The sequence below is a fragment of the Carya illinoinensis genome, chromosome 3 (assembly GCF_018687715.1).
Source record: "Carya illinoinensis cultivar Pawnee chromosome 3, C.illinoinensisPawnee_v1, whole genome shotgun sequence".
NCBI classification, from domain to species: domain Eukaryota; kingdom Viridiplantae; phylum Streptophyta; class Magnoliopsida; order Fagales; family Juglandaceae; genus Carya; species Carya illinoinensis.
Genome location: NC_056754.1, coordinates 55,045,602 through 55,062,106, shown reverse-complemented (window position 1 = coordinate 55,062,106; position 16,505 = coordinate 55,045,602). Strand labels below are relative to the sequence as shown.

The 16,505-nt window shown below is 35.3% G+C and overlaps 1 protein-coding gene across 1 annotated transcript; it reads left to right on the top strand.

Moving 5' to 3' along the window:
- Positions 1-296: 296 nt before the first annotated feature.
- On the top strand, positions 297-5,101 carry LOC122305429 (tRNase Z TRZ2, chloroplastic). The gene is made up of 8 exons (XM_043117975.1): positions 297-850; positions 1,561-1,723; positions 1,807-1,877; positions 2,415-2,510; positions 2,600-2,713; positions 3,533-3,601; positions 4,157-4,231; positions 4,810-5,101. The coding sequence occupies exons 1-8, from the start codon at positions 470-472 to the stop codon at positions 4,897-4,899; spliced, it is 1,059 nt and encodes a 352-aa protein (XP_042973909.1). The 5' UTR covers positions 297-469; the 3' UTR covers positions 4,900-5,101.
- Positions 5,102-16,505: the final 11,404 nt, after the last annotated feature.

The window sequence follows — 16,505 nt, the reverse complement described above, 5'->3', positions numbered from 1 at the left end:
AATTTTTATTTGATAAAAAATGGCTAGGATTAGTAGCTCAAAAAATGGGAAAGAAACAGAGTTACGATTACCACAAAAGTCCAACTAAACCATTAAAAAAAGGAATTTTGTTACATATAAATACAGTCGCACACTAATCTGTATATTAATACTAATTTATTCATATTTAAAATTTAAATTAATATTATTTTTAATAAAATTTATTTTTTAACTAATCATATTATATTAATACATAAATTAATGTACAATTATGTTTGTAACTGTATCTTTCCTTAAAAAACAATTCCTGTTTTATGGGCCGTGTGACGATTACCACGGAAAGTCCATTGGTCTCCCGACTCTCCTCTGAATCTCTGATATCTCTTCAACGTTTAGAGGTCGTGTTTCCAGTCGATATTGAAAAACCGCTGCAAACCCCACCTTTTCCCCTCTCTCTGATGCGCTCCTATCGAATTCCAACAACCCAGAAATGCAAACATCTCTGACCATTTCACCCTTTACTGCTCCATCAATTTTTCCGCTCCATCAACCCGTTTTACCACCACAGCAACACCGCGGTTTCTCCCTGCCAGCCCATGTCAGTCCTGTGAATTCCGTCAAAGGGTCCGGCTATTTATCAACAATAGGCCAAGCTATAAGAGAGGAAGAGGAGTACCGGAAAGCCAGGGCACAAGTTCTCCGAAAAGGAGTGGACTTGGAAGGATACACAATTGAGGGAGTCTCCGTTGGAGGGAATGAGACTTGTGTTATAGTTCCCGAGTTGAAGTGTGCTTTCGATATTGGCCGTTGTCCCTCGCGCGCCATTCAGCAAAACTTCGTTTTTATCACTCATGCTCATCTTGATCACATTGTGTGCTCCTCTACTTTCGTTTTTTCTGTTTTTTGTATACCCAGCATTAGTTTGCATGCCTTGGATGAATGCCTATGATTTGGTTTTGCATCATATGTTTGTATTATGGTGTTAGTAGTGGGAAAAGTCTTTTTTTTTTTTTTTTGTCATTTTCGGGTGATAAGTGAATGAAATCATCAAGAATATTGGTTTTTAAGCATTAACGACACTGGTGGAGGTTTTAGTTTATTGTTATAATTAGGATACTTTTGTTGGTCTTCCAATTTGAACATGTAATTGGTTATTACTTATTAAAAAAAAAAAAAAGAATTTTTTTGAACGTATACTTGATGTAAATATAAAAGCATGCGATGAAGCCATGATTCGGTGTTAGATGGTCAGCATTAGAGTTTCAGACATGGTTGACTTTTCGTGTTTTGGAACCAAATTTAGGTTGTGGTGGGAGCAGGATTCAGCATAAAGGTTCGTAAATAAGAATATCTGTTTTTGTTTCTTGAAATAGAGGCGAGTACTGCTCCCTGTAGAGTCGATCAAGATTCAAAACAATCATGCAGCTTTCTCTAATGACTAATTTTTTAATCATATGCACTTTCTTTGCGTTTGTTGGTCTGAATTTTCTTATGGACAGAGTTATTTGCTTTAATTTTGGTGTCGATGACCTTATAAAAAAATGGTGTTGATGTTTTTATGACTGTATGTTACCAACTCAGGGTGGTCTGCCAATGTATGTAGCCAGTCGTGGTTTGTACAACTTGAAACCTCCAACGGTATTTGTGCCTCCTTGCATCAAAGATGATGTTGAGAAGCTTTTTGAAATTCACAGGAGCATGGGCCAAGTGGAGCTTAACCTTGATTTGGTTGCATTGGACATAGGTATGCAGCTCTAGCCTACTTGCTTGTCTGTGATATGAGTTTGTATTTCTGTGGTGAAACTGATTTGGTGATTTTTCCTTTAGGTGAAACGTATGAAATGCGCGATAATCTGGTTGTCCGAGCTTTTAGAACTCAACATGTCATACCCAGCCAGGTGATCTTCATCTAATGATTCCTAATATTATTTTATGTACAATTTCCCAAAAGAAAAGGAATATTATAAGTACTGAGACTTTTAGTTGTAGCTCAGTTTGGTATACACTTGTTTTCCAAAGAAGACCCAACAATAAATGGTTTGTAAAATCTGTGTCTCAACAGCATGTTACACTATTAGGATGCAGACATTGCATGCCCAGATGCTTTTGTCATCATTTGAAAAGTTATTTTTGACAGCTGCCAAGAAAGTCGAGGGTTGAAATCTGCCATTGTCACTTTAAAAGTAAATGTATCCTTATGAGTCAAAGATAGGCATCTTTTTTTATTTTCACTTATCAAAAAAAGATGCCTATCTTTGACTCATAAGCAGATTATGCAGCAATGAATGTGACCATTGTGTTCTGTGCTAGAGAACCTCAGACTCAGGTTGAGGCGTTGATATAGACAGTTACGATGTAGACTTACTTCATCATATTGTGTTTGCAATATAGGACTGGTCGGAGTCTTTAACATGTTATTACTTGGTTTTGTTCAGGGTTATATCATCTACTCAGTTAGGAAAAAGCTGAAGATGCAGTACAGTAGTATGAAAGGAAGACAAATTGAGAAATTGAAAAAATCTGGTGTTGAGGTTTGTAATTTCTTCATCGTATAGTTTTGCTCTTCTCCTGTTGTATGTTGTATGTCTGACTTGAATTCTCCTCTTTTTCTATTTTTCAGATTACGGACATTGTATTGTCTCCAGAGGTGGCATTCACAGGCGATACAACACCAGATTATATGCTTGATCCGCGAAATGCTGATGCCTTGAGGGCAAAAGTTCTTATAACTGAGGTATCATGTCGATAAACTCCTTGTGAATTTGCTTGCCACCTTAGTCATGATGGAAGTTTGTGTGATGTGGTGGTCTTCATGTGGAGAGAAAAAAGCCTTATTTGCTTTTAAAGGAAAATTTGTATCTGGTCTGAATTCTGTCGGCAGCATAACCCGCTTGTATAAAAGTGCTAAAACGTCTAAAGCCAGGTTTATGATAAGCTTCTTGAGGAGATTCCATTGCACGTCAGAAGTGTGACAAGCCATGAGTTTCTCTTTTGACCTTTCTATTTTCAGTAGAATTAGATTTCGTAATGACTAAAGTTAGACCACTGTACCTAATTATAAATATTTAAAAAAAAATGAAAATAAAAAGAAGTTAGACCATTTTACTCCTGAAAATTGGAACTCTTTTCATCCTACATTCACAAGTGCTATTTGATGGAGATTTATAACTTTCCTGAAGCCTTGTTGATATGGCTGCTAATCTTGATGCTGACTGCCCCCACTGGTAAAGGCCCTATTCTATTAATCACATACACATGCAAAGTCACAAATTACTAAACAGATTCAATGCTCTCTTGTTGTCATTGTTTCAGTAGTTCATATTCCAAGTTGTGGTAGTCTAAGTGACTATTTTCTAGATACTAGATTTTCTTTGTACGAGCCAAATGGATATATGAACATTTTCAGATCAGAGTAGAATTCAACGTATGTCTCATTGATTTTGTGCCAGACTTGAGTTAATTTTATTACGTTGTTGAAAGTAAAATATTGATTTTATATCATTCACTGAGATTCTGGTTCAATATCATTTGATAGATGAAGCTCTGTTGACAGGCAACTTTCCTAGATGAAGGGTTCAGCACTGAGCATGCACGACAACACGGTCATACACATTTATTTGAGGTATGTCGAGCATTTTCATTAGGTGAATGATTGTTACCACAGTATTCCTCTGTCATAAATGAGGCTGATTTTGAATAAATTTAGGGGCACCACCCTTTTCTTTTTAAAAGATAAAAAAGGGCATGTCGAGCATAGAAAATTCAGTTTTGACTTCCCTTGGGACATATTATAACTTGTCATATATTTGAGTCCGGGAAGGGAAGGAGGTGTTGATTGGAGAGCACAAAGACCAGAAAGGCGGAATCTTAGCTGTTTTCCAACTTTTGCACTTTTGTGAAAATGCATAGTTTGTGTGTTACCCATTGTATCATATGATAGTTTTTGGCAGCTAAAACCTCTTGGAATGACTCAAGCGAAAATTGGATGGCTGATATGGCCCAGTGCACAGTTTGACATTAACTTCATGGCATTAAATCCAATATATGGATCCCGTCCGCTGATATACAAGCCATCCTATTCTTATCCGAATAACCCTCTTTGGATATCTAAATAGGACTAAAATTATTCTCTCGGACTCATTTTGTTTACTAAAGTAGGATTCTGTTGAAACTGCAGATCATTGAACATGCTCAATGGATTCGAAATAAAGCAGTTTTATTGACTCATTTCTCTTCACGCTACAATATAGAGGTAATTGTTTATTTAGACCATACTGTCTGTGACTGTTTGATGGTAATGGCAGTGTGTAATGACTTTTCGCTTATAATTCTTGAAGTTCCAATAAGATACTTGCAAGGCTTTCCTGCCTATAATAAGAAAGGCATGTTTACAGTATTATGCCAGAATCAATTCCCCATTTCAAACATTTTTAACTACCTAAAGGGATGGGGTAAAATGGGATGGTCTGAATCATATGATGATCATGGTCTTTTATCAGGTAGTTTTGTGTGATGAATTTAGTATTTCATTTATGAGTTTGTTTGGAAAATCTAAACACCCAGGTCAAGTTTAACCAAAAGAGATTTTTCTTTTATAAGTAAAAAGGAAAGTTTAACCAAAAGAGATTTATTTACCAAATCATCCTCCACTGCTCACAAGAATGTTGCAGACTGGATTTTAAGTTGGATAGATGACAACTTGGAATTCACTTGCATGAGCTGCACATGCTTGATTATTGGAAACGATTCATTATGTAGGCATGACCCTTGGTCCTCAATTCCCTTCATAAATCATGTTAACTGAGACATTGCAATTGCTGTCAATTGCAGGACATTCGTCAAGCTGTATCAAAGTTGCAGTCGAAGGTGTCAGCAAAAGTAGTTCCTCTTACAGAAGGTTTCAAATCTATGTACTCGTAGTCGGATTCTAATGTTGAATATATCTATTAGCAAATGGTAACACCTAGTGAGAGAAAGAGATGTAATCAACTTGTAACTTTGATGTTCTTGTTGATGTGTAATCAATTTGTAATTTATTCTTGTTTGAGTTGAAATTCGTGTTGCAGGCGAGAACCTACTCATAATGTGCCTTGTTAATGTGAACTTTATAATTTATTTCAAACTGAGAGTGGTATAGGATGTGATGCGGCATAACAAGAATGTTTGCCATTTGACTTATGGACCGTGCCATGGTAGTCCAGCAAACACTATTAGATCATTCCACTTTGCAGATTATGTATTTATGTTACTGAAGATATCGGTGTGATTTCGGACAGCGCGTTGCAGGGACATCTATTTTCAGTGAATTGCCCCGTCCAGACCCAAGTGGACGAAGGCATTAAGGCCGAACCACCATGTCCGAAAAATGGCTTCAGCATATTGTATTCTACTATGTCGAGAAGGTTTTTCAAGGACAACTTGTAGAGCAGTTAATAAACAATCGTAAATTCCTTACCAAAAAATAGAATGGGACTACTCTAGTAACCCGAGAATGGCCATTACCAAATGTCCAGCTATCTCTGTACTCCATTACGGATTTTTTGTTCTGACATGTTCTAATGTTTGATGTTATGCATTCTTCTTCACCTTTGACTTTATTCACATCAACAAAAGAAAGAGAATAAGAGTGAGACGGTTGTTCCAGCATATTTTAACGTTGATTCATCCTACTTAGTTGGACTTTGACATTATACATACAATAGAAAGGAGAGGAACCTTCGACTTTATCCTCTAATGAGAATGAGAATTTCCTTCTTACATGCTCTTATAGACCATAACCAATCGTTGATACAAATAGTTTAAGATAGATGCAAATAGAAATGCTTTACAGGAAAACTCTAAAGATGAAAAGTCATAATTTTTCTCTCCGATGATGTTTGGTGGTCTGTAATGGCAGCATTACAATTGATTTTATAGATGTTAGATGCGATTATGATGGAAACATGTAGTGATAAAATTGAAAGTTTTTTATTATCAAATGATGGAAACTTCCATGTTTATCACTGAGAGAAACTAGAAGGTGATGACCGAGTTGAGACTAGGGTTGTCCACGGTATTGTGGTTTTCTAAAGCAATGGAGGACTATCTGAAGGGAGAAAAAAAGAACTTCTACACCATGATAAGGGAAGGAAATTGCAGCTTCATAGTGCAGCAGTGCTAAAATATGCTCACGGTCTCTACGTGGCGCTAACGAAATACGGTGATGGTAGCAGGCGCAGTTTTATCTTCATACCCACATAGATAAAGGGTAAGGGATGGAGGAGGATGGCGGAGTTGCTATGGGAATTTGCAAATGAAGGAAGAGGCATAAGTCATCACAGAGGAGGGGCACCTATGAAGCCATTGGTGATTGGTGACAGTGCTTCAGCTACAAAAACGCTCATATAGGGAGGTCTTGAAGCTGACAATGAAGCCAGTGCAACCCCATGAGAATAAGGGTGGAGACAACGACGCCTTTGCAAGACAAGTCAACATGCATGGGACCGGCAGAGCTCCTCTAACCATAGGTACACTCAGTGCTCAGTGGAAGGGTGGCAATGGCAAGCCTTCTGTTAAACTGACAGAGGAGGGCGTACGCAGTACGCTACAGGATGTGAAGGTATAACTGAAGGAACTTAGGGAAAAAGTGGATTTTTTTATAAGGAGAGAAGAGGAAAAAAAAGACACAAACTTGGGCTTGGAGATAAATGGGTTCAGAGGAAATTAGACATAACAAAGTTATAGATAGGCAACTCAAAAGCAGACAAGTGGCCTACAACAGATGGATGTGGGTCGAGATCTGTATACAGTAGCTAGAAGTGACGAGGTATCCAATGAAGGGTCCTCACGGATGCTTATTCCAATAAAGGGCTTCCCTTTATAGGAGTGTAGGAATCTCTTCACAGAGGAGGAGATGGGGAGATTGATGGATTGGCAATGGACTACTAGAGATGGAGAGCCCATACCCCTTAATTGTATGTTATTAGGTCAATCTAGTGTTTCTAATTGAGTTTTACATAAGGTGAAGAAAATTTAACATTGTGTGAGGATGGAGTGTGAGGGTTTTGAGGAACAATTTACGGCTTTGCTTATTGCCATTGAAGTGGATCATGTTCAGCTCAAGATATCTAGTTCCAAAAAACAAAGGGAACTAAAGAGACTAACGTGGTCTCTTAATTATGAGGGTAGCTCAAGTCAAGAAAGATCCAAACGGAAGGGGCTAGCACCTTCTTTATGAAGCCCAAAATTGTTTCTTGGCATGTTTGAGTGCTCAATGAAGCCAACAAGAGTCATCAAATAAAAATCTACTTCATAAGTGGAAGGTATACATAGTATGCTTATAGGAAACCAAGATGAAATCTATTCCAAGAATAATTTCTTAAAGTATATGGAGTTGTTCATATGTGAATTGGGCTTATCTTGCATCTGATGGGGTTTTAAGAGGTGTTCTAGTGATGTGGGATAGAAGTGTGGTAGAGAAAATGGAGGAATTCATAGGAGAGTACATAGTGGCATGTTGCTTTAAGAGTGTGGAAAAGAACTTCTTGTTGGCTTTTGCTAGTATTTACGAGCCAAATTTGGACAACAATAAAAGACTTTTACGAGAAAAAATAGCTGGAGTACATAGCTGGTGGGACATACCATGGTGCATAGGTGATGCTTTAAATGTTATAAGGTTCTCAAGTGAATATTCAAGAGAAATTAGGCTGCGGCCAGCAATGATTGAATTTTCTTGAGTGTATTTTTTACTTGAGTTTGGTGGACATCCCTTTCATGGGTGGAACATTAGGGAATCCAATAATCAGATGTGGTTTAGATTGGACATATTTTTAGTCTCATCGAAGTGGGAAAACCATTATTTGAACATATATTAAAAAAGGTTGCCTCGCTTTTGTTCATATCATTTTCCTATCTTGTTGGATTGTTGTGGTATCCAAGGAGGGCTTCAATACTTTAAATTAAAAAATATGTAGATGAAAACAGAAGGTTTTGTAGACAGGATTAGGCAATGGTAGTCCTCATATTAGATTCATGGAACCCTTAGCTTCATATTTGCAGGTAAACTAAAAGTTTTAAAAAATATATTTAAAACTTTGGAATACTCAATCCTTTGGTGACATAGTTAACCGTAAGAAGTCCATGTTGGAGAAGATATAGGAGTTAGAGATGATACAAGAGGGCCAGGTTCTTTTCTCAAAAGAGTTATCTCGAAAGTCAGAGTTGGTCTTAGAATTAAAGAGGGTTATCTTATTGGAAGAAATATTTTGGCACCAAAAATCAAGAACATTGTAGTTGAAAGAAGGAGATCAAAATACAAAATTATTTCTTAGAGTGTCTAACTCTCATAGGAGAACCAACACAATTGAGATGTTGAATATAAATGGTGTGGCTTCTATGGACGCCCCTGTAATTCAAGAAAATGTTTCTGATTTTTCCGAACACTTGCTTATCGAGCAAGAGAGGTGGTGATCAAAGCTTGATGGACTAGGTTTGAAGTATATTGAGCCACATAATGTCTCTAGGTTGGAGAGTTCCTTTGAGAAAATAGAGGTTCACAATGTGGTGAGAAGAATGGTAAAAAACAAAGCACTTGTTCTAGATGAATTTTATATGGGATTCTTCCAATCATGTTGGGATGCGGTGAAAGAGGATCTAATGAAAATGTTCTAGGAATTGTTCTTGGTTGGAAAATTTGAGAAAAACCTCAATGCCACTTTTATTGCACTAATTCCTAAAAAGATTATGGAATTAGAATAAAGGGATATCGGCCCATCAGTCTTGTAAAATGGAGTGTAAAATATCATATTCAAAGTGCTTGCAAATTGGCTAAGGGAGGTATCGGGGAAGATCATTACAAAACCCCAAATTCTAGACTCAGTTCTCATCACCAATGAATACCTAGATAGTATACTAGAATCTGGCAATACGGGGATCCTATGTAAGTTGGATATGGAGAAGGCCTATGATCATGTTAATTAGGACTTCTTACTTTACTTACTTGGGAGGTTTGCATTTGAGAGAGATAGTACTTGTGGATTAAATGGTGTATATTAATGGTGAATTTTTTTAATTTTCATGAATAGAAATCTAGTTAGCTTCTTTAACAGCTTCCGAGGCCTAAGAGAAAGGGATCTATTGTCCCCACTCCTCTTTGTCGTTGTTATGGAGGCACTTAGCAGAATGATTTCTGTGACGCCCTCAAATTCCGTTTGGGATTGGACGGACATTTGAAGCGTCGAGACATGCAACACAAGGTTACCTGCCCCCGTTCATGACATATAAGATGCAATGTTCCTAACATGCATCTAACATTATGCAATATTCGCAGCGGATAATTTTTTTTCTTTAGCAATACTATGCACCAAATTGAAAATATCCCAAATGCTTAAAACATATTTCATACATAAAGACCCATTGAACAGATCACAACACTAGTCCAAAATGGTTATGATCCAAAAAGTACTAGAAATGCAACTCCATTGTACAAGTAGTAATTTACGTTAACTACTATATTAACATTGACGTCGCACCGTCGCTTAGTCAACTGTGTCTAGTTGATCAGCTCCTGATTCTCCTTCAGGTCCTGTAACAAGATCTACCATTCGGGAGGAATGGTAGTTGGGACTACCAAAGTGAGATTTGATTACAAATCTCAGTAAGTTATCAAAAATCTTCCACACAAGCTAATGATGCATGGATGACAGTAAAAGCATAAATGCATAATCAAATTCACAAGTAATTAAAGCATAACTTGGCGTACAACATAGCATAATTGACATAACTTAAATTGAAACATAAACTGAACTTGACTTGACATGAACTTGATCTGAAACTTGACTTAGCATGAACTTGCTCTGAAACTTGAATAAACATGAACATGATATGAAACTTAACTTATCATGAACTTGTTCTGAAACTTGACTTAACATGAAAAATACATACTCCACAGTTGTTGTGGCCCCATGTATTCTACGTGTAAATACATACTCCACAGTTGTTGTGGCCCCATGTATTCTACGGAAACTTATTCTTTAACTGCTTAAATACATACTCCACAGTTGTTGTGGCCCCATGTATTCTACCTATCACAATTGTTGTGTCTCACGTAGTGTATGCATCACAATTGCTGTGACCCCATATATAAGTAATCAAGATGAAACGTGACTAGAATAAGAAATGACTGAAGCCCCGACGTAATATAACGTGACTTGAATATAACTTGAAATACATGACTAACTTGAGATAGAAATATTTCGTAACATGGCATAACATATAATAAACAACATATTTAACATGACATACTTGCAACAGTGAATATTACATGACTTGACATACATGTAATAGATGGCATACTTAGCATGATGTACTTGTAATGTACAGCAATACATGACAGAATATATTATGTAACAGATAAAAACTGATGACAGAATAAATTCTGTATAATAAAAAATTACGTGATGACTTGGCATGGCATGACATATATTATAACACACATACATACACTGTAGTTCCTTTACTTAGCACACATACACAGTAGACTGCTAGTAAGTTAAAAGCTAACTTACCTCGATCTCCGCATTTCTTATAAAACTTCAAGTACGACCACGAGGAACTGTAATTAGTGATTCTAAAAGTTAGAACTAAATCACTAATAATTTGAAATATGGAAAATACTAACTTAAATAGTAAAATTTTCATTTTACTCTCTACATGTGGGAAAATGACCGTTTTACCCATAACTTAAGGATTTTGCATACTAAATTTTGTCCTAAACTTAAATATCAACTCAGAAAAATTTAAAACAAAACACAACTATGAAGACCACACTATGGCCGAAACATCCATAGGCCATTTCCCTTAATTTTTGTTGCAATTCCTTCCAACTTCAAAACTCACGCTTTTTCCAAAATTTTGCAACAAACATCTTCCAATCCTAAGTTCAAAACCATACTTAAAACATCCATTTAGAAAAAGCTAATAATTAACACCAAACTTTTTGTAAAAAGATCCAAGCACTTGAATCACAAGTTTTGACCTTAAATCAAAACATCTCCAAGAATTTCAAAAATCAAATCTTACTTCTAACATATTCATAATATCATCCTAACATCAACCATACTTTAAATCATCAAACTAAAGTCACCAAAATCACAAAATAACATTTGGAGTTTTTGGTTTTACACTTAGTCCAAAAACAGAAATTTTTTCTTCAACTAGTTTTGATAAATCTCTTGATCTATGACTTATAAATATATGATCTTCAAACCAAACCATCACATGGTTTAAAAAGATGTCCTAAAATATATATAAGTTTCTAATTCAAGATCACGTGGTTAGAAATTAATCAAAACATAAATTTAGCCAAGAATATCCACACTTTGGCTTATCTGAATATCTCTTTGCATAAAATTTCATATCTTTGAAACTAACATCAAATATCTTCAAAATAATAATATAACATGTATATAAGATGCTTAGGATCCTCCAATAAAATTATCAAAGTCATTGGAATAGGTTTAGACCACCAAAGAGTTAAACTTTCTCAAAACAGAAACTGTTTTTCCTCTTCCAGTTTCTAAGTTTCTAAATCTAAGAAAATGTTTCATCAAAACCTTTAATCATGCAAAAATCCTCAACCAATAATCATATACACATGTTAACAATACTCCATAAAAATTTCGGACCAATATTTATCCATTAGCTTGGTCAAAAACTCCAAACTATAACAAATTCTCCAGTTTATCTCCCAGAATGACCTTTCTATAGTTTATACAATATTTGACTGACCAAATGATCTTCAAATGGGACAAATAAGATATTCATATAAACTAGACTTAAAAAGGAACAACTTATATGAAGGATACTTTATGATAAAATACTTACAAAAGTTTCGAAATGGGTGTGCAAAAGACCTCCTAAAAACTGTCCGAGAGAGAGTGTTTGATATTCTTTCAATGGAAAGTGTAAATGAAGATAATTTCGTGGGGAGAGGTGGCTGGAGATACTTATGGATGAGATATGGAAGAGATGAGGCTGGAGTTGAGAGTTGAGTGTAGTTTTCTCCTATCCAAAATATCTATAAAAGATTATCTCATAATATTCTATCCAATAGTATCTACAAAAAATCAACTTAAGATATTTTTATCTAATAATATCTATAAAAATCAACTCAAAATATTTTTACCCAATAATATTCATGAAAATTACCTCAAGATATTTCTTTTTATCCAATAATATCTACAGTTTTGAACAGACGTTTTGTCTGAAAATATGAAAAAATGTTATTGCGCCATAAGACTTTAAATAACCCTCTAAGTCTAATGGCACAAACCATAATACATTTTGACACTTCTAACTATCTCCAATAATTAAAAACACACTTCTGATACCATAGTAAATAATAACACTAACTATGTAATTAGACAAAAACCTATACGATTAATGAATTCGTGAAAACTTATGGGGTTTTCACGAGGTTCCTAAAGTTAATAGAATTTTCACAATTAAATTTCTAGCGGGCTGTTACAATCTCCCCTCCTAAAAAAAAGATTTCATCCTCGAAATCGAAGTAAGTAAGAAATAACAAGTTAAGGAATATGTGTTGCTTACCAACCTGGTGTCTATCCCGTATATATTTGCCTTTGAGATTATGTCATTCCTTAACTCTCTTATTTTAATCAACAATTATATTATACTTCTTTCCACAAGGTTGGCCAAGTTGTATCGACACACTCTCCAAACCTAAAATTTCAAGTAAATAATCTTCCGAAACTCTTCTTTAGAAAAATATAGGCGATATACTTTAAGTATTCTTGTAAATACCAAAGTTAGTAGAAAATTCATCAAAATTAAGCCGTTATCCTCTCTCTCTCTCTCTCTCTCTCTCTCTCTCTCTCTCTCTCTCTTTTAAATCGGTGGCCCTCTGTTTTAGACCAGACAACTCTGATGCGCATGATTTTTATAGGTCTTTTGTAGTTGTCAGGCGCCGCATAGCTACGACACTACTTTGTTCTTCTGTAATTGTCAGGCACCGCAGCTATGATACTACATTGCTCTTGTCTCTTGTAGAGAAATGATTCACGAGAGATGATTCGTCAGAATTTTCTCTATAAAAGAATTATTCAGTTCATCTTCTTTCTCATCTCATCTTCTTCACTTTTCTGAAATTAGTCTGCATTCTTACTCTGCAATCTCTTTCTGCTTACTCACTTTGCAATGGCTCAACAATCTTCTCGTTACCAAAACATGAGGTATTCTGCAGCTCGTTCACCAGTTGTTTATGCGTCTTCCGTAGGTGCTATAATGCAATCCAATAATGATTTGACTAATAAGTTAGATAATGAACTTATCTACGAGCTTGTGAGTTTCGGTACTCGATACTCATCAGCCATTGTCGCATATTCTCAGCGACTGCAATCCAGGACTGGTGGGGTTGACAAACTCCACGAGAAAATTTCTATCTTTCAGAGGCTTCTTATGGAATCCAACATGAAGATAGAAGCAGTAAAGCGAGAGAACAGAGATTTAAAATCTTTGCTTAACTCTTCTTTTCGAGTGGCTACTCCTTTAGATAGGAAAGACATGCAGATTTTTGAAGAGCAAGAGCGTTTAAAGATTGAGGCAAAGAGCCTCAAATTTCTGTAATTTTGCTTTATGATAATAAAATAATACTTCACAAATACTCATATTTGTGTTTCTATCTTCTGGTAGATGTTTTATGTGCTCCATTTTATTTCTTTCAGGGATTTTCATATATATGACATGATCTAATGACTCATATAAATATGCATTTAATCATGCATATCCAAACTCTCGGTAATCTTCAAGTTAATAAAAACCTCAAGGAGTTCTACTGGTCTAGGACTAACTTACTTCTTTATAATCACAACAATCAGTCATCTTCCTAGGTGGTACTTCAATAACTGACCAGTTAACAACTTAAACTTGAGACTTTCTCTCTTATGATTGTCATAACTCTTCTATCCATCATGAGTTATCAATTATTCTAACTCTAAATGATTTGTTCCTAATGTTCACATAAATCCTCAAGACCAAGATTTTACTCCTCATATAATAGTCTTCAAAAGAAGATCGATTTATGTATCCATAAAGATAGTGCTTTGCCAGAAATTATTTACTGACGGCGCAGTAATACTATTATCATAAATGAATCCTACTAAGGCTAAAGTTTCTCCTAATCAAATTACTCTTCCAAACACAATTTATATCGTATTCTCAGAATCAAAACAATTCTCCAAATATGTGGAATACCATTCATCAATCCTACATATCCTTTCTCATATTACTAAAAGGTATTCTATATCTACATTGGTATGAACAATAATACTTCTAATGAAAATTGTTACTCTTACCACTAGGGTAACAATTTAGCTTCCAAACTGAATTCTCAAGCACCACAATTAATAGAAACAATGACTCGTTTGAATCAAACAATATACAATTTACCAACCCCAATGACTTAACCTACTCCAAAATAACAATAATGCAATACTGCCATCAATTGCAATCAGATCAACGTTAACTATGTTTACCTCAACTAATTCTTCATCCATCGGGAAATTCTGATCCTCTTGATTGTTATCTCCCTTAGGATTCCGAGGTATTCTATCACGAGTCATGTGTCCCTTCTTGAAACACACGAGTATATGTATTAAAACCACATACTACCTTTCATACCTTAAGAAATTCAAGCCTACTGACGACTAAAATTTCAAGCCTAATGTTTGGTGCATTTCCTAAGGACATGTGGATTTAGTGCCCAGAGACGTATTTGCTCTGATACCACCCTGTAACGCCCCCAAATTCCGTTTGGGATTGGACGGACATTTGAAGCGTCGAGACATGCAACACAAGGTTACCTGCCCTCGTTCATGACATATAAGATGCAATGTTCCTAACATGCATCTAACATTATGCAATATTCGCAGCGGATAATTTTTTTTCTTTAGCAATACTATGCACCAAATTGAAAATATCACAAATGCTTAAAACATATTTCATACATAAAGACTCATTAAACAGATCACAACACTAGTCCAAAATGGTTATGATCCAAAAAGTACTAGAGATGCAACTCCATTCTACAAGTAGTAATTTACGTTAACTACTATATTAACATTGACGTCGCACCATCGCTTAGTCAACTGCGTCTAGTTGATCAGCTCCTGATTCTCCTTCAGGTCCTGTAACAAGATCTACCATTTGGGGGGAATGGTAGTTGGGACTACCAAAGTGAGATTTGATTACAAATCTCAGTAAGTTAACAAAAAACTTCCACACAAGCTAATGATGCATGGATGACAGTAAAAGCATAAATACATAATCAAATTCATAAGTAATTAAAGCATAACTTGGCGTACAACATAGCATAATTGACATAACTTAAATTGAAACATAAACTGAACTTGACTTGACATGAACTTGATCTGAAACTTGACTTAGCATGAACTTACTCTGAAACTTGAATTAACATGAACATGATATGAAACTTAACTTATCATGAACTTGTTCTGAAACTTGACTTAACATGAAAAATACATACTCCACAGTTGTTGTAGCCCCATGTATTCTACGTGTACATACATACTCCACAGTTGTTGTGGCCTCATGTATTCTACACAAACTTGACTTAACATGAAAAATACATACTCCACAGTTGTTGTGGCACCATGTATTCTACGTGTCACAATTGCTGTGTCTCACGTAGTGTATGCATCACAATTGCTGTGACCCCATATATAAGTAATCAAAATGAAACGTGACTAGAATACGAAAGGACTGAAGCCCCGACGTAATATAACGTGACTTGAATATAACTTGAAATACATGACTAGCTTGAGATAGAAATATTTCGTAACATGGCATAACATATAATAAACAACATATTTAGCATGACATACTTGCAACAGTGAATATTACATGACTTGACATACATGTAATAGATGGCATACTTAGCATGATGTACTTGTAATGTACAGAAATATATGACAGAATATATTATGTAACAGATAAAAACTGATGACAGAATAAATTCTGTATAACAAACAATTACGTGATGACTTGGCATGGCATGACATATATTATATCACACATACATACACTGTAGTTCCTTTACTTAGCACACATACACAGTAGACTGCTAGTAAGTTAAAAGCTAACTTACCTCGATCTCCGCGTTTCTTATAAAACTTCAAGTGCGACCACGAGAAACTGTAATTAGTGATTCTAAAAGTTAGAACTAAATCACTAATAATTTGAAATATGGAAAATACTAACTTAAACAGTAAAATTTTCATTTTACTCTCTACATGTGAGAAAATGACCGTTTTACCCATAACTTAAGGATTTTGCATACTAACTCCAAAAGTTTCCAAAATTTACATTCCTCATGTAAATTTTGTCCTAAACTTAAATATAACTCAGAAAAATTTAAAACAAAACACAACTATGAAGAACACACTATGGCCGAAACATCCATAAGCCATTTCCCTTGATTTTTGTTGCAATTCCTTCCAACTTCAAAACTC